Source organism: Manis javanica, chromosome 3 (assembly GCF_040802235.1).
Source record: "Manis javanica isolate MJ-LG chromosome 3, MJ_LKY, whole genome shotgun sequence".
Classification (NCBI taxonomy): Eukaryota; Metazoa; Chordata; class Mammalia; order Pholidota; family Manidae; genus Manis; species Manis javanica.
The window spans coordinates 30,400,268-30,417,607 of NC_133158.1; the positions used below are offsets into that span (position 1 = coordinate 30,400,268).

The 17,340-nt window shown below is 51.5% G+C and overlaps 1 protein-coding gene across 12 annotated transcripts; it reads left to right on the top strand.

Moving 5' to 3' along the window:
* The first annotated feature begins 887 nt into the window (after positions 1-887).
* On the top strand, positions 888-16,723 carry BRPF1 (bromodomain and PHD finger containing 1). Of its 12 annotated transcripts, none has more exons than XM_017677666.3 (16): positions 1,040-1,522; positions 1,945-2,083; positions 2,620-2,706; positions 3,392-4,000; positions 7,772-8,731; positions 9,498-9,660; positions 10,072-10,203; positions 10,625-10,771; positions 11,549-11,858; positions 12,188-12,511; positions 12,813-13,097; positions 13,582-13,729; positions 14,380-14,516; positions 14,616-14,734; positions 15,076-15,230; positions 15,873-16,723. In XM_017677666.3, the coding sequence occupies exons 4-16, from the start codon at positions 3,402-3,404 to the stop codon at positions 16,054-16,056; spliced, it is 3,663 nt and encodes a 1,220-aa protein (XP_017533155.1). In that variant the 5' UTR covers positions 1,040-1,522; positions 1,945-2,083; positions 2,620-2,706; positions 3,392-3,401; the 3' UTR covers positions 16,057-16,723. The 12 variants fall into 12 exon arrangements, with proteins under 12 accessions (XP_017533160.1, XP_036856165.1, XP_036856164.1 ...); XM_017677669.3 differs by having other exon boundaries at positions 10,625-10,753; XM_017677667.3 differs by having other exon boundaries at positions 1,042-1,522; positions 12,191-12,511.
* The last annotated feature ends 617 nt before the right edge of the window (positions 16,724-17,340 follow it).

Here is a 17,340-nt window from a genome sequence, read left to right on the forward strand (position 1 = left end):
AAGAGGACTCTGCCTGGCAACCAAGTTGTCCCAAGTCCCCAAGAACTGACAAGAGTTTTTGAGTTCGTTTTCCAGTTAAGGAATTTGAGGTAGGAGAAACTTAACTGGCCCAAATTCACATAGCTACCAAGTGGCCCAGTCACACTGGGCTTTGACACCATATGTCTGCTTTGACACCATCTTCCAACCGGCAACCCGAAGCCATGATGCATTTCTCCGCCAACCTACACGGTCCCAAACATCTGAAACCCATTTTACCGTACACAAATCCTTTCATACCCCACCAGCCCTCTGCGCCTTCCAAATACGGGCCCTTCCTTCGATCCACTTTCCAGTTCCGCTCCTTTACCTTTTCCAGCGCCTTCCCACGCCTTCTGCCACGCCCCGTTATCCCTAAACCGGTAGCGCCCTACTCTCCAGCCCCGCCCCTTTATTCTATAACCCCCGCCCTTTCCCTTCAGCTTCGCGTCTTTTTTCCCAGCTCTACCCTTTCTACCTGGTCCAGCTCCCGCTTCAAGGCCCATCCAAAGCCCCGCCCTTTATTTCCTGAGGCCCTCTTCTATTTGGCCCCACCCTTTTACCCGCGTTCAGCCGCTCTTCTTACTGGGCCCGCTTTACAGATAGCCCCGCCCACTCTACAAATCCCGCCCCACAGGCTGGTCAATTCTCTTCTAGCCAGCCCCGCCCCCACCCATAACTCCGGGGCTCCCTTAGGCCCCCACCCTTCTCACTTCCCTCTAGCTCCAGGCCCTGCCCCCAGCCCCGCCCAGTGGCTGAGGCCCCGCCTCGCCGCTTTTCTCGGAGACCACGGTCAGGTCCCTACCGCAGCCTCGGCGCCAGCAGCAGGGAGGGGGAAGGGAGAAGGGCGGGCTCCTTAAAGCCCAGCACCGCGCTCACCGTCCGTGCCCGCAGATTCGCCACAACCGGCCCACAAACTTCGGGTCTCGGATGTCGACACTTCAGTCTCCAGAAACTCAATTCTGAGATGAAGGTGCTAGAGAAGCCCTGTGGAGTATCCAGGGGCACTTCCAAGTCTCAGAGAATGACCTCTCCAGCCTCAGCGGGCGGGCGGGGATCTGTGGCGAAAGTGCAGCTCGGCAGCGCCGCGGCGCCGCGTTTACCCTAAGCAGACGCCGTCGCCGCCGCTCCTGCCTCTGCCGCTGCCACTGCCTTTGCCGCCACCGTCTCCGCCGCCGCTGTCCCCGCGCTGCCCCCGGGAGCCTCCATTGTTCTGGCGGCGCCGGATCCCGAGGCCGGACAACCTGGAGGTCCTCGAAACGGGCGGCGGCCGACGGAGTTGAGACACCGGGGCGCCGGCGGGACCGGGAGCGACAGGGGTCAGCGCGGGAATCCCGGGAGTCCGGGCCAGAGCGTGGGGCGGCAGGGTGCCGGGGTGGCGAGATCTGCGGTCTCCGGAGTTGGGGCTCCCCCTCCCCGGCCCGTCTTTCCCCGCCGGCCTCCCCAAGTGGGGTCGGAGCCCCGGAGGGCGCTCCCGGCGATGAACCCGGACTCGAGGTGGCCGGTGAGTGTGGGCCTGGGACCAGGGCGGGAGTGGCCAGCGGGGAAGGGGTAGGCTACTTTCGGTAGGGGTGCAATGAACTGCATGGGCTGGGTGCCCCTTGGGCCACTCCAGCCGGGAGAATTGACAGTGCATTTGCTTCCAGCAGGCATTCTGGGGCAACACTGTATCCTTAAGGGCTGCCTGAACCAATGGCAGGAAGGGAGCCTTGTTTAACTTGTTACACTTCGACAAAGGGGAAACGTCCCCGCATCCGGGAGAGAGCTGCGGGCACCGCCTGGGCCGGGCCTGATCTCTTCGGCCCCCGCCCCCTACTTCCTCCAGCCCCCAGGGCTCTGCAACCGATTACGCCTGTGCCCCGGGCTTTCCCCACGGGCTTTCAACTCTAATTTCTCACCTCCCTTCCCTGTGCTTCTACCGCCCAGTCCCAGCGGGACATCTGCCAGCGGCTCTGTACTACTCTGGGAGTCAGGGCGACCGAGCCACAGTGTTCACTGGGGACCCATGTCTGAAAGAGGAGAGCTTGTTTGTGCTTCTGATTGGTTTGTTTAAAGACAGCTGCAGGTAAGATGTAGAAGCTAGTTGGACTTGAGGGAGTAGTTTTGCTTATGTGGAAGTCAGGGACTTGGACGCAGAGGCTGGACGCTTGTTTGGTTAAGTCACAGGAGAGAGGCCAAGAGAGGTCACTGTCTGGGAGCCCAAGGTAGCTTTGCTTGGAATGGTGCCAAGTCCCTAGCTGAATTGTTGAACTCAACTAGGCCTGGAGAAACTGGGCAGTCTCTGACCAAGCTGGGCTTCCTGGGGGCTGGTGCCATCTGCTGTCTCTACTCATCCAGGAACATTGGAGAGGAGGGAGGGTCCTGAGGACCAGCATGGAGTTGGGTGTGCTTGGATGTCTTGTTCCTATTTGCACCCTTAGGGTCTGGTACCACACCCCAGACCAGGGCCAGGGCATAGACTTCCCCTGAAGACCTCAGTAATGAACTGCTTCTTTCTGTAATCCAGTAATTTCTGGATCCAGTGGAGTCCAGGACTAGATGATTGGCTACTCGTTTAAACCTCTGCATGGGCTAACACTAGCCTTCATCCATCTCTCACAGCTCCAAATCTTGTGATGCCCCCATTCAGCTATTCATTCAACACATTAGTCATCATTTGCCAGAAACTGAATGTCTACTACATGACAGGTACTGGACATGTAGAGGTGGGTAGGCACTGCATGGCTCCCATTCTAGTGGAGGAGACAGTGCACTTTCAATATGGTAAGTGCTGTGATGGAGTTGAGAGTGGAATGCTGTAGAAACACAGATCCCCATTGGAGAGACAAAGAAGTCATAACAGAAGAAGTGACATTTGAGCTGGGTTTTGAAGAATGAGTAGGAGCTCATCAATCAGAGGATGGTGGCAGGCATTCCAACTAGAGATTATGTTGCAGGAAAGAGAGGTTATAACTTCCAGGGAATGGCAAGTTGCCTGGGTAGACAGAAGCACAGCTGGAGGTGGTGAAAAGAAGAGTCTGGAAAGGAGGACTAGAACCAGACAGTGAAAGGAGCACCTTGAACGTCATTATAGGAAATTTCCTGAAGTGTGGAGGTGTCATCTCTACTCAAAGAGATTGATCTGATCCTTACTACTTGGTAGAAAGATTACTCTGGCTACATTATGTGAGATTAGTCTAGAAAAGTTGAGACATAGGACAGGATCACCAGGCAAGAGGCAGTGAGGCCCAGACCATGGCCATGGCTAAAGGAAGTAGTATTTGGAGACACTGTAGAGGTGGGCTGGTCAGGGCCCTTGGTTAAAGAGAAGGCCAGAGAATGAGGAGGAGGTGGCCAAGAACTCTTCCCAGCCCTGTTAACTTCTGTATTCTAGATGTGACAGCATGGGGGTGGACTTTGATGTAAAGACTTTCTGCCACAACTTACGGGCAACTAAGCCACCATATGAGTGCCCTGTGGAGACCTGCCGCAAGGTATACAAGAGTTACAGTGGCATCGAGTACCACCTGTACCACTATGACCATGACAACCCACCACCCCCACAGCAGACTCCACTTCGCAAGCACAAGAAGAAGGGGCGCCAGTCGCGCCCAGCCAACAAGCAGTCACCCAGCCCCTCTGAGGTATCCCAGTCACCGGGCCGTGAGGTGATGAGCTATGCACAGGCCCAGCGTATGGTGGAGGTAGACCTGCATGGCCGTGTCCACCGCATCAGCATCTTTGACAACCTGGATGTGGTTTCAGAGGATGAGGAGGCCCCTGAGGACACTCCTGAGAATGGCAGCAATAAGGAGAACACTGAGACACCAGCTGCTACTCCCAAATCAGGCAAGCATAAGAACAAAGAGAAGCGCAAGGACTCCAACCATCACCATCACCATAATGCTTCTGTGAGCACCACTCCCAAGCTGCCAGAGGTGGTATACCGGGAGTTAGAACAGGACACCCCTGATGCCCCACCCCGGCCAACTTCCTATTACCGGTAAGGCCACCTGCACCGCCTAACTCTGAAAACTGGTAAAGCAGAGCTCATGAGCCGGAGAGAGATGACAGGCAGCAAGCAGATAGGAGAGTGGCAGGGAAAAGGAGGGCAGAAGCACATTGGCCCTGCCAGGACAATGGGAGGAACAGTGCCCCAACTAATGATGGTGGCACTTACTGTACCCTGCTACCCCCAAGGCCCCACACTGGGTGTGTTATAGCCACTCCCTTTTTTATTCTCACAATGCTCTCAGATAAGTGTTGTTCTCGTTTCATAGATGAGAAAACCAGTCCAGAAACGAGGCATGCCAGTCACATGCCAGTAGATAGCTGAACTGGGATTCAAACTCAGGTTCCTCTGACTCCAGAGCTGCACTATTTCCACTATATCCAAAGATTCTGGTTCCTGGCCCTCTTCATTCCATCACTGTGTGCCGTTGGGGAAACCATCTGGCTTCTAGAGTTCTAGTGGTCCTGTCTGCAGAGCAGGTATAATACTCCTCTGCCGGCCTAAAGGTAGAGACTAGGAATACTGCTTTCATAAGGTCCTAAAATAATTTGTAAATGTACAGAACAACTTTTCCATTATTTGTTCTGTTATTATCACTCATCCTTTGGCATGCAGTAGCAGTATTTGTATCACCTACATTTTGTATTCCTCCAATGGCCCCTTTATTTATCTCATTTCATTGTTTTTGGTACCCCACTTCCAAAAATTAGGCACAGTGGCTCCTAATAAAGTCATAGGCATAAGGTTAAATTCCTTTAAGATGAGGTAAAAAAGTGAAGGGGTGAGGGCAGTGTGCTGGTGAAACTACATATAGAAACTTTAGCTGAAGAAGGTAAAACCAAGTGTAATACTTCTCTCTGAGACTCTTGGCATCCAAGGCAAAGAGGGCATTTGGATGAGTTCATTAAGGAGCAATCTTTGGTGTCAGCTAATCAGAAGGACTGATCTCTAAGAAGGACTTACTTGTAAAGGTTTTTATATGAAAGGTAGTTTTTACCAAAAGTACAATTCATGTGCTATTATATTAATCTCAGTGCTGTAAAATCAACTCTCTTGGAACCAAGTGATTTGGCCCAGTATGTCACTTTCCTCTCTCCCCTGTTCACATGTTAGCCAGTCTCCCCTTCCTCTCCTCCATTCTGCCATCTGTTCAACCCAGCTCCACCTCCTTCTGGCTTTCCACTGTCTCTGTGTCTTTCTATGGGCACTGACTGCCATGCCCACCCACAGCACATAGAGACCCCTCTCTGGGCGGGCTTGCCCTTCTTTCTAATGGCTCTTCAACACTCTGCTCTGACAGGCAAAGTAGCCCAGCTTATTCTGCTCCTTTTCTTACCCCCTCCACTCAGATGCACTCTTTCCTCCTGGGGGTCAGATCTGATCTCCAGTGCAGCAGTTCTTAGCTGGTACACTGCAATCAGGAAGTCTGTTATATTTTATTTTGTTACTACTGTTAGGGCCTGGAACCATGAATACTCTACCCGGCAGGATTATCATTTAAATTTGAAGGAAGGATTAAACAATTCCCAGATAGGCAAAAGCTGAGAGAATTTACCTCCCACAAACCATCTCTACAGTGTATTTTGGAGGAACTGCATAGATGGAAATGTTCCTAAGGCTAAATAGCTGTCACCAGAGGAAATAAAATCACAGTAAAGAAAGTAGAACAATTAATTACTAAGCAAATACAAAATCACATCAGCTCCCGCCAAAGTCAGTCAAAGGATAGACAGAGTGCAGAATATGGTATCTAATATATAAAGAATGGAGAAGGAAGAAAATGGAAAAACAAAGAAACTAGATTGTTTGTATTTTGTTACCACTGTTAGCAGAACTGCCTAAGTTTTGGAAATGATTTGCTTTTTATATAAATTTGAGAAACTGGAGGTTGTCTCTGATAACCCCACTTTCTCTTGTTCACATCTGATGTGCTTTCCTAAGAGAGAAAGAGGGTGAATGGTAGGCTGATGTGCCAGAAATTGTATATGACACTCAGCCTGCCTATCTGTGCCATGGCCTGTAATCTGGGTGCACCATGGGAGTGTGCTATGCATCACCATGTAATGTCATATATGTCCTGCAGAGAAAAGGTTCAGAGCTGGTGCCAAGGCCTGAAAGAGGATGGTTGGTTCACACTAGCTCTGAGCCACACCCTTTTTCAAAAATGAGGACATTGTGGTCACCTTGGGGAAAAGACAAAGGGCTAAGAAAGAAGCTGCTTCATATAAACAGAACATTTTAGTCTCTCCCCCTTCCAACCCCAAAATGCCTTTCAAATGAACAGTGAGTGCCTATTTCTGTGTGGTGAATCAGACCTGTCCTTGCCTCTATCCTATAGTGAAGAAGGAGGGGTTAGGGCTATACAAAAGCTAATGACAAAGCTAACATTTATTGAGTACTTGAGCCATGCCAGGTAATGTTCTAAGCCCTTTACCTGTACTAATTCATTTAATGCTCACAACAGCTGTGTGAAATAGGTTCAGGTTATCATCACCACTTCCAGATGTGAAAACAGGACTAGGGAGGTCAGCTCATTTACCTGCTTTCACACAGAGAGCATGGCTCCAAGGCCTGTGCTCCCCTGGCTGTTCTAGCACTCAGAGCTCCCATTTCCTTTGTGGAGAGAGAAGGAATGGGATGGGAACTAATATTTACCTAAGGCCTGCTATGTGTTGCTTGATTTAGCCAATTCAGTTTTGTAATTCCACTGAATTCTGACAGTGTCTCTGGGATAAGTAGCATTATTCTCATTCTGTTATTGATAAAACTGAGGTTCAGAAACAAGCAGTGCTGTCCTAAAGGTCACAAAATGGCAGAGCCAGGATTTAAATCCAGGTTTGTTAGAAGCCAAAGCCCCATTCTTTCCATTGTAGTTCCCTATAGGCTTTGCAGTACCAGAGTCCAGGCAACCCAGAGTATGGCAAGGGTGTGGGGAATCTGCTCTGTATCCCAGGCACCTGGAGCAGCTCCCAGCTCCAGTCCTGCTGGCCCAGTAAGTGCTGTAGGTGGAGTCTGAATCATAGTTTTGCCACTTCTGATGTGACCTATCTGTGTTGGGCAGTTAATTAACTTCTCAGTGCTTCACTTTCCTCATCTACAAAATGAGGGCTAGAAGAACATTGACCCCATAAATTTGATAACTTAGCATAATGCCTTGTTCATAGTAAATGCTCAGTAAATCTTAGCTATTCTGTGATCTCCCAAAGCTCTCCAGAGAATAAACACATTACCTAGATCTTGAGGGAGCCCTGAACTGATCCTGACACCAGTGGACAGAAGACCCACCACAACAGCTCCAATGCTTGCCAGCTGGTGCTAAACCAACTTTATGTATAATTTGCAAGTAACATCTGAGGACCTTCCTACCCCTGACTCTTTGGCCCATCACCCAAGGGTCACTGCTCCCCTACCCTCCTCCCTTCAGAAATCTGGCTGAGCATCTCCACTCCCCCAAGGGAGGCAGTGTAGCTTCTAGGAGACAAGCTTTGGAGTCAGCAGGCTTGAATTCACATCCCAGTGCTACCACTTTCTCACAAGGAAGCTGGGGTAGGTAAATTAACCTATCCAACCTCAGGTTTCTCTTTTGCAAAACAGGAATGATATAGGACCTATAGTACCTAGGGTTAAGGTGAGGATGGAGTGAGACAACATATGTAAAGGAACAGGCCTGGCATAGAGTAAGTGCTCAGCAAATGTAACCCATTGTCTTTAAGGTATGGAAATCTTGGCCATATGATGTTGAGCTGCCTGTGTGCACTGTAGGTACATCGAGAAGTCAGCGGAGGAACTAGACGAGGAAGTAGAGTACGACATGGATGAGGAGGACTACATCTGGCTGGATATCATGAACGAGCGGCGAAAGACAGAAGGTGTGAGTCCCATCCCACAGGAAATCTTTGAGTACTTAATGGACCGGCTGGAGAAGGAGTCCTACTTTGAGAGCCACAATAAAGGTGACCCCAACGCCCTAGTAGATGAGGATGCCGTGTGCTGTATCTGTAATGATGGTGAGTGCCAGAACAGCAATGTCATCCTGTTCTGTGACATGTGCAACCTGGCTGTGCACCAGGAGTGCTACGGTGTCCCCTACATCCCGGAGGGCCAATGGCTGTGCCGCCGCTGCCTACAGTCTCCCTCCCGTGCTGTGGACTGTGCCCTGTGCCCCAATAAGGGTGGTGCCTTCAAGCAGACAGATGATGGGCGCTGGGCCCACGTGGTGTGTGCCCTGTGGATCCCTGAGGTCTGCTTCGCCAACACAGTCTTCCTGGAGCCTATCGATAGCATCGAACACATTCCACCAGCTCGCTGGAAGCTGACCTGCTACATTTGCAAACAGCGGGGCTCAGGGGCCTGCATCCAGTGCCACAAGGCCAACTGCTACACAGCATTCCATGTGACATGTGCCCAGCAGGCTGGCCTTTACATGAAGATGGAGCCTGTGCGAGAAACGGGTGCCAATGGCACTTCCTTTAGTGTCCGCAAGACGGCCTACTGCGACATCCACACCCCACCAGGCTCAGCACGCCGCCTGCCTGCCCTGTCTCACAGTGAGGGGGAGGAAGAGGAGGAAGAGGAGGAGGATGAGGGTAAGAGTTGGAGCTCAGAGAAGGTCAAGAAGGCCAAGGCCAAGTCCCGGATCAAGATGAAGAAGGCGCGGAAGATCCTGGCAGAGAAGCGGGCAGCAGCACCTGTGGTGTCGGTGCCCTGCATCCCTCCACACAGGTATGTGGGGTGCAAGTGGACAGGCTAATGAGGGAAGAAGCAGCATGGAGACTGACAGCCCCTGAGTGGAATGACAGGTTATCTTCTTATCAGCATAGAAGTTTTAAAAAAAAAATTCCAAAAGAGGTTAGCTCCTGACTTTTACATTAGGAGCCAGAAACTTCAACTTTCATCAGACAGATTTAACAGATGTTTTAAACCATCCTTCATTTTGATTTCAGTGTGGTTTAAGTTAGGAAGAAAGAGGGTGGAATAGGCAACAGGCACAATGGAAGAAACAGTCTGACTATGCAAGGAGAAATGGAATGAAAAAGAGGGAAGGAAACACTCAAGGAGTTGCGAAGTGGTTACTGCCACAGATGAGTCCAAATGAGGGCTGCAATCATCAGTTATTTTTAACTCTTGTGCTTTCTACTCGACTTCCTATAGTTTACTGCTGTACAACTTTCCAAGGCTTAGTCTGAGTGGGTATCCTAGGGTCAGATAGTACCCTGGGCTTCAGTGACAAGAACAGTCCTAGGGACCATGCTCCCTGACCCCCTGGTGAACAGACTTAGGGATCTGACTTCGTGCTGAGAGCTTGACTTCCTGTCTTCCGAGGTGCCACTGATGGCACCATTTGCTCTTCTTTGCCTCAAGCCCATTGCCACAGGCCTTTTTGACAGTAGGCTTACTCCCTGTTTGGTCCCATTCAAGAGCTCATTCCTTTTCTGCTTAAGAAAATAAGGGTCCAAAAGGTTTTTCTCTTTATTCCCCTGCTTTCCAGGCTCAGTAAAATCACCAACCGCCTGACCATCCAAAGGAAGAGCCAGTTCATGCAGAGGCTGCACAGCTATTGGACCCTGAAGCGGCAGTCACGGAACGGAGTCCCCCTGCTACGTCGCCTGCAGACACACCTGCAGTCTCAGAGAAACTGTGACCAAGTCGGGGTACTGTGTCAGATTCCCTGTGGGCTCTGGGATCTAGAGCTAGGGAGACGAGGACTGAGATTTGTGACTATAGCTTCCAGAGTCCAGGGGTTTAGGCTCTTTCCTCCTCTAAACTAGCCCTCAAACCAGGCTCTAGATGAAACCCTTACAGATTATCTGCTCAGTTAAAAGGCACTGTTTCTCTTTTCATTCATTCATTCACTGAACAAGCATATAAGGCATTGACTGTGCCAGGTCCATGGGACATGTAGGTTGAGGACCTCCCACTTTAGCTGACGAGCCTGCCAATTAATCACTATGCTACCTCTTTTGGCTTTATGTGTCCTTGACCCAAGTTTCCTGGGCTCTCTTCCCTTTTGGCCTTTCCTCTGGTTCCCTCATCATCTCCTGATCCCCTTTTTGCCTCCACAGAGAGATTCTGAGGATAAGAATTGGGCTCTCAAAGAACAGCTCAAGTCCTGGCAGCGGCTCCGGCATGACCTAGAGCGAGCTCGGCTGCTGGTGGAGCTGATCCGCAAGCGGGAGAAACTCAAAAGGGAGACGGTGAGTGCTCCTGGACCAGCCCTATTTTACAGAGAAGAAAGTAGATCCAGGAGAAGGAAAAAGCGTGTGTCCTGTGGCCAGAAAGCAATAGGGCTCATGCATGCTGGAGTCATGTCTCCTGGTGCTCATTCTGCTTTCATGCCCACTGGAAGCAGAATGTCACAGGAGAGTATAAACAGAACCCTCAGTTATGTGATACAGGTAGCTAGTGCTGGGATTTCAAAGAAGGAAAAGGCCAGAACAGTTGCTGAAGGTTTTATGGGGTGGGGCCTTGTAGAAGGTAGGCCTGGATGAGTACACCTAGTTTTGGGGGGCGGGAAGGAAGACAGGTGAGTTCCCACACCAGCTGTGACTATCTCCTCAGACCTCTCTGTCAGGGGACTGGCCTGAGCCTGGCTGATTGGGCCTTTATGTATGTCAGATCAAGGTCCAGCAGATCGCCATGGAGATGCAGCTGACCCCTTTCCTCATCCTCCTTCGCAAAACCTTAGAGCAGCTCCAAGAAAAGGACACAGGCAACATCTTCAGCGAGCCGGTCCCTCTGTCTGAGGTAACCGAATTGGACGAAGTAAGAATCCCTTCCCTCACTCCACCTTCTTTCTGTTCCTCTCCCAGTTGGACCCCTGCTGCAGGTCTGGGCCAGGGACTAGGAGGGGACCTTGAAGAAAGGGGCTGGTGGCTCTGGGGCACCAAGATGAACTGGAGCCACATGCATCACCTGGACTCTGTCTTGTCCCTGTCATACCTCAAGGGCCCAGAATGGGAGGCAATCTGCACTCCTTCCCCAGAGGCAGGGACTGAGTCTGCCAAATGAATAATCCCAGGGCAGGAAGACACTTTCGGGGTGCTGAACCCTAGAACGGAGACTTTAGAAGGCTCAGCACCTAAAGAACCAGCTCTGAAGCCCTAGGTCCTGACTGGCAGACTCTTCTTTCTAAAAGGTATAAAATGAGAGGCCTGAGGCAGGATCCTCCTTTTAAGTCTTAATGATAAGTGAAAAGAGGTATAGGAATACAAATTGCTATTACTTCCAGAGGATTTCCCCTAGCCATTTCCTTACTGAAGCCTCTTATGGCTCTAGGAGGTAGATTTGGCTGGAATTTTATCACCTTTTCCAGGCAAGGAAAAGAAGGCTCAAAGAAGTTAAGAGACTTGCTAAGGTCACCAAGCTTGTGACTGTAGAGTCAAGTAGAATCCAGCTTTCCTTTCCCCTGTGCTATATGCCTGCCTCTAAATGCGGTGGGAGGAGGTTACTGGATGCATTTCTTGGGGGGTTGTTAGGAGCATGGGCTCAGGGGGAACAGGAGCATATCTCCACTTAGCTATACCTACCCTGCTCTCCCAGGTACCTGACTACCTAGACCACATCAAAAAGCCCATGGACTTTTTCACCATGAAGCAGAACTTGGAGGCTTACCGTTACCTGAACTTTGATGATTTTGAGGAGGACTTCAACCTCATCGTCAGCAACTGCCTCAAGTATAATGCCAAGGATACCATCTTCTACCGGGCAGCAGTGCGGCTCCGTGAGCAGGGTGGTGCTGTGCTCCGCCAGGCCCGGCGCCAGGCAGAAAAAATGGGCATTGACTTTGAGACTGGCATGCATATCCCCCACAGTCTGGCTGGAGAAGAGGCCCCACACCACACTGAAGATGGTGGGTGATAAGTCATACACACACACATAGAGGCCAGTGCCAGCCAGAGATGAACAGCTTTCCAAAAGTCCCCTCCTGGGAACAGGCAGTGTAGGCAGGAAGCAGCTAGGCTGAGCAGTGGCAAGCTACCCCCAGGAATGCTTCCCAAGAAGCCAGACTGGCTGAATGGATAGCAATGTCCACCATTCCACATCTTAGTGCTGCTATTTTACAGCTGTTCCTGGTGAAAAGCTGGGGGTAGAAGAGTGTGTTTCTTGCTGCCTGTCCAGGTTCAAGGGGCCCAGAGGGCTGCCCTGAGTCTGACTGTGTCCCCCTATCCCTACCCCTAGCAGTAGAGGAAGAGCGGCTGGTCCTGCTGGAGAACCAGAAGCACCTGCCAGTGGAAGAGCAGCTGAAGTTGTTGCTGGAGCGGCTGGATGAGGTGAATGCCAGCAAGCAGAGTGTGGGCCGATCACGGCGTGCAAAGATGATCAAGAAAGAGATGACAGCACTGCGGCGAAAGCTTGCCCACCAGCGGGAAACTGGACGGGATGGACCTGAGCGGCACGGCACTTCCAGCCGGGGCAGCCTGACACCCCACCCAGCAGCATGTGACAAGGACGGCCAGACAGACAGTGCTGCCGAGGAGAGCAGCAGCCAGGAGACAAGCAAAGGTCTGAACCCCAAAGCAAGCCAGACTTTGACTCTGCAGCACACACTTGGCCCCTGCCATCCCCTAGGCAGAGGTCCCCCCATGCACAACTAGCTGCATTTCCTCCCTCATTGCCCAATCAGGGGCCTCTCAGCCACCTCTCTGGCTATTTGTATAAGAGACATGTTCCCACTTCCATGTCCCCCAAGTCATCTCCCCAACTCTAGCTGGAGTAATGGTCCTATCACCCTGGGCAGAACCTGGACTTCTACCCTTTGCACATTAGGCCCCTCACCAACTCTCCTTCTCTTTCTCTGCTCCAGGCCTGGGTCCCAACATGTCCTCAACCCCCGCACATGAGGTGGGCAGGAGAACCTCAGTTCTGTTCTCCAAAAAGAACCCGAAGACAGCTGGACCGCCCAAGAGGCCGGGCCGGCCCCCCAAAAACCGGGAGAGCCAGATGACCCCCAGCCACGGAGGCAGTCCTGTGGGACCCCCCCAGCTCCCCATCATGAGCTCCCTGCGCCAGCGCAAGCGGGGTAGGAGCCCCCGGCCCAGTTCGAGCTCAGACAGCGACAGTGATAAATCCACAGAAGACCCCCCAATGGGTGAGCCTCACCATCACCCAGCTCCCCAAGAGAGTGAGCAAAGCTGCCATTATTCCCAACATCACTTCCACCTGTCCCTTCATTTCCTCATAATATATCAGAGCTAGAAGGGCCCTTAGGAAGCCTTTAATTCAATCCCATTTTACAGATGGGGAAACTGAAGCCCAGAGACACTGACCCAGCTAGATTGCCATCCAGGGCCTCCTTCATCATATCACTTCACCTTTTCTCTTCTCACCCTCTTTGGGGATCTCCTGCCCTTTAAACCATTTGTTTCTTACAAGGCCAGTAACTGTCAAGGGAAGTGCAAGGGTGGGTGGGTGCAGCTGTGGCTGGCTGATGCCCGGCTGAGCTCTGCTGGCCAAGGTTGGAGGTATTTCCCAGCACAAGGGGAAGCCAAGCTCTCAGCCCCTCTTGCCCCCATGCCATCTCTGATCTACATCTTCCTGACCGATTCCTTCCCTCCTCCCCTCCTCCAACCAAGACTTACCAGCCAATGGCTTCAGCAGTGGAAACCAGCCAGTGAAGAAGAGTTTCCTGGTGTACCGTAATGATTGTAGTCTCCCCCGGAGCAGCTCGGACTCCGAGTCCAGCAGCAGCAGCAGCAGCAGCGCCGCCTCCGACCGGACCAGGTATAGACTCCACCCGGGCCAGGCTCCTCCTAGGCCTGCCTCTAGTCCAGGCCAGCCTCCAGTTCATGCCAGCCTCCACCCGGGCTGGCCTCTCTGCCCAGGCCAGCCTTCAGCCCAGGCCTGCCTCTGATGCCCTTCTGGGGCCTGGGGAAGCAGGCATCAGCCATCTTAGCCTGATGAAGATGCCTCAAATGTAAAACAAACGCTTCTCTGCAAAATAAATAGAAAACATGAGAATGTGACTATAGTGGAATGGAGGGAGCCTTCCTGGGTTAAGCTGATGTTTTAAAGCAAAAGGTGTACCCATGTGGCCTGGATTTGGCCTGCAGACATACTGTTTGGCCAACATGTGTTTTTAAAAAAATGAATCCAGAAATGCCATATAAAATTCTCTTCAGAAGTCAGATCTGGCATATCTGCCCAGGACTGCTTTTAGATAGGGCATGCACTAATCACAACCACTGCTGAGCCCAGCCCAGGTCAGTCAAATCACTGCCAGACTCACGGGCATTTGAGTTGAAATTCTTCAAGTATCCTCTGCTTTCCAAGTCATAGATCTGGCAGCTTAAAGAAGAGAGGACACCCACCTACCATGCCATTACCCACTCATCCCCTTCTTTTGAGGTGAGCTCTCATTGTCTTGTCCACAGCACAACACCCTCAAAACAAGGCCGGGGCAAGCCCTCCTTCTCTCGGGGCACATTCCCAGAGGACAGCAGTGAAGATACCTCAGGCACTGAGAACGAGGCCTATTCCGTGGGCACTGGCCGCAGTGTGGGCCACAGCAGTAAGTACCCTTGCCCAAGGCCAGGGATGCCGGGGGCCAGTGTTGGCCTTGCCAGCTCCCTGGCTGCTGATTCGCCCCCTCTCTCCCATTCCTGCAAAGTGGTAAGGAAAAGTCTAGGCCGGGGAGCTGGCTGGCTGTCGGAGGACGAGGACTCCCCACTGGATGCTCTGGACTTGGTGTGGGCCAAATGCCGAGGGTATCCATCATACCCAGCTCTGGTAGGCTTCCACTCTTCTTGACATACTCCTTGCCTCCCAACCGCTGTAAACAGACTCACAATTAGCAGACTTTTCCCACTCTCTGCTGAGCTGAAGAGTACAAGGGTCTTTGACAGTAAACACTTAGATGTCCCTGGTTACTTTCTGCAACTCTTCCTTTTTCATTACCCCCTGGGCTCTTTAAGTAGTTGATCATGGGAAGAAGCCAAGGGTCAACATTGTACCCCTTACAGCACAATGACCTTTCTCTGTCCCCACTTCACAGGGAGTCTCCAATTTTTCTTGGGTAGGCTAAGTCTTGGGGAGAAGGGAACTGAACCAAGGTCTTATTACATCCTCAGATCATTGATCCAAAGATGCCCCGGGAAGGTATGTTCCACCATGGGGTTCCTATCCCTGTGCCCCCACTGGAGGTGCTGAAACTTGGGGAACAGATGACCCAGGAAGCCCGAGAGCATCTCTACCTCGTCCTCTTCTTTGACAACAAGCGAACCTGGTAAGAGAGGAGGGGAGCGAGGATAGCATTTGGTGTGACTCACAGCTGTAGATGCAACCCCGGGTATTGGGTCAGGCTGCCAGGAAATTCCAGCAATAGACTGCGCTGTTGCAAATCAGGGGAGGAACTTAGATCTTTGAGCAAAAGGGTTGTGTTGACCTATGAGTCTGAGAGACCAAGTGGGCAGCAGCTAACAGACAGCATAGCTAGAAATCAGAGGACCATCAGTGACTGTGGCAAATGTGGGGGTGGCTCCCCACCCAGACTCAGGTGGCTTCTAGGCTTAGTTTTGCCACCTCTGCTTCCATGGTGGCAAGAAGGGGATAAATCAGGGATGAACATTCAGGCTCTCAATCCCTATTCTGTCATATTTACATATGTAGTCTTTTTAGGTCAGGGCTCCTCCATTTTACACCCTTAAATACCCTGTGGTTACTCCCAGTGTGACCATCAACTAAGTTCTTTTCATCTCTAGACTGAGAGTTCCTTGAAGGCAAGGGCTAGGTCTCTGTAACCTCAACTCCCCCTACAGCCTGGCCCAGAATGGGTGGGTGCTCAGGAGATATTTGCAAAGGAGTGAGGAAGCCTGGTGCTTGTTGCTCTGCCAGAGGGCACTTATTTGACCCTCACCTCATCCTACAGGCAGTGGCTCCCCAGGACCAAGCTGGTTCCTCTGGGTGTGAACCAGGACCTTGACAAGGAGAAGATGCTGGAGGGCCGCAAATCCAACATCCGAAAGTCAGTGCAGATTGCCTACCACAGGGCTCTACAGCACCGCAGCAAGGTGCAGGGTGAGCAGAGCAGCGAGACCAGCGACAGTGACTGACACTGCCCAGCCCAGCCCATAGCAGCCTACAGTGCCCTGCCACCTCTCTCCTCCCCTTTGCTCGCTGTCCTGGAGTGGCACCGGCCTCTGCACTGACTCATTCCTGGTCTTGGGACCAGTCTCAGGGGAAGCTGGGTGGGGGAGGTCCCTCCCGCCCTGAGTGCAGCTGGACTGTACAAAACACTCCAAAGGCCCATGGTGGCTCTGTGCAAGGAGAGGGGAGGTCTCACAGGCCAGAAATCTACAGAGACCTCAGCACTGTAGTGCAGGTGGTGGGCCAAGGTTAGGACACTGCATAAAACAGGCCATCCCAACCACCTCTGCCTGCTCGTGCCAGGAGATCTGTAACTGCCTATAAGGCCTGAGACCCCTGCAAGTGGTGAGGTGAGTGGGCATCTGCCCAGCTTAGCGGTGGGATTGATGTCTGTCCAGCCCGGAAGAGGGGCACTAGGTGACCCCCTCCCCTGCAATTGTAAATACTGTAATTAGCGGAGAATTTAAATTATTCTCATTTGTAACTGCGTTTCCGGGTCGCGCCAGAGTCATTTGGTACTAAAAAAGACTGGGGCCTGTCCCCACTGCCCTTCTTCCCATAGATTCCCCCACCTTTCAAACTGGTTTGTATTTATTTCAAAAGAAGAAAATATATTGATTCTTAGAAAATAAATGGTCTGTTTGGAATTCTTGGTTCTTACCTTCTGCCAGGGCAAAGGGATAAAAAGGGAGGTTCTGTCCCCGAGGGACAGTTAAATAATTGGGCCCAGTGGTGGGTGACTGCTGTGCATGCTGCATTTGTAAGACAACAGCAAAGATCATATGAGAGCTCCCATTTTCCATGCAATTACTAAGTGGCAGGCCCTTTGCTAAGCATCTTTAGATACACAGTTGTGTGTAATTCTTGCAGTATTTATGGGGAAGGTTAATAATAGGGTTATCTCCACAAAGACACACTGACATTTAGAAAAATTAAGCAACTTGCCTAAGTTCCCATAAGTAGGAAGTCGCAGAGCTAGGATTTGAACTCAGGTCTGCAAAGCTGGTTTTTAACCAGTGTGCCAAACTGCTGGAGGAAGAGTCTACTGCCTATTCCTTCATGAACTTCACATGTTTTAAGTCCTTTGCCAGTAGGATGGTCCAGATGCTTCAGGGTCACTATAGCTGTGAACTTCCCCTGTTCAACTGGGGATAGAGCAGGAACGTGGAAGGTTGCTCTTTATTCCCAACCCTGGCACCTTCTTTTCTCATTTATTTATTGAAGGAATGGCTTCCAAGTTCTAGGCACCC

Bases quoted from the DNA above. Each gene is read 5' to 3' on its own strand.
- BRPF1 (XM_017677671.3), top strand. From the start codon at position 3,402: ATGGGGGTGGACTTTGATGTAAAGACTTTCTGCCACAACTTACGGGCA. The intron at 10,754-11,548 runs GTAACCGAATTG...CTGCTCTCCCAG, and splicing joins AGCCGGTCCCTCTGTCTGAG to GTACCTGACTACCTAGACCA. The intron at 14,735-15,075 runs GTAGGCTTCCAC...TTACATCCTCAG, and splicing joins ATCCATCATACCCAGCTCTG to ATCATTGATCCAAAGATGCC.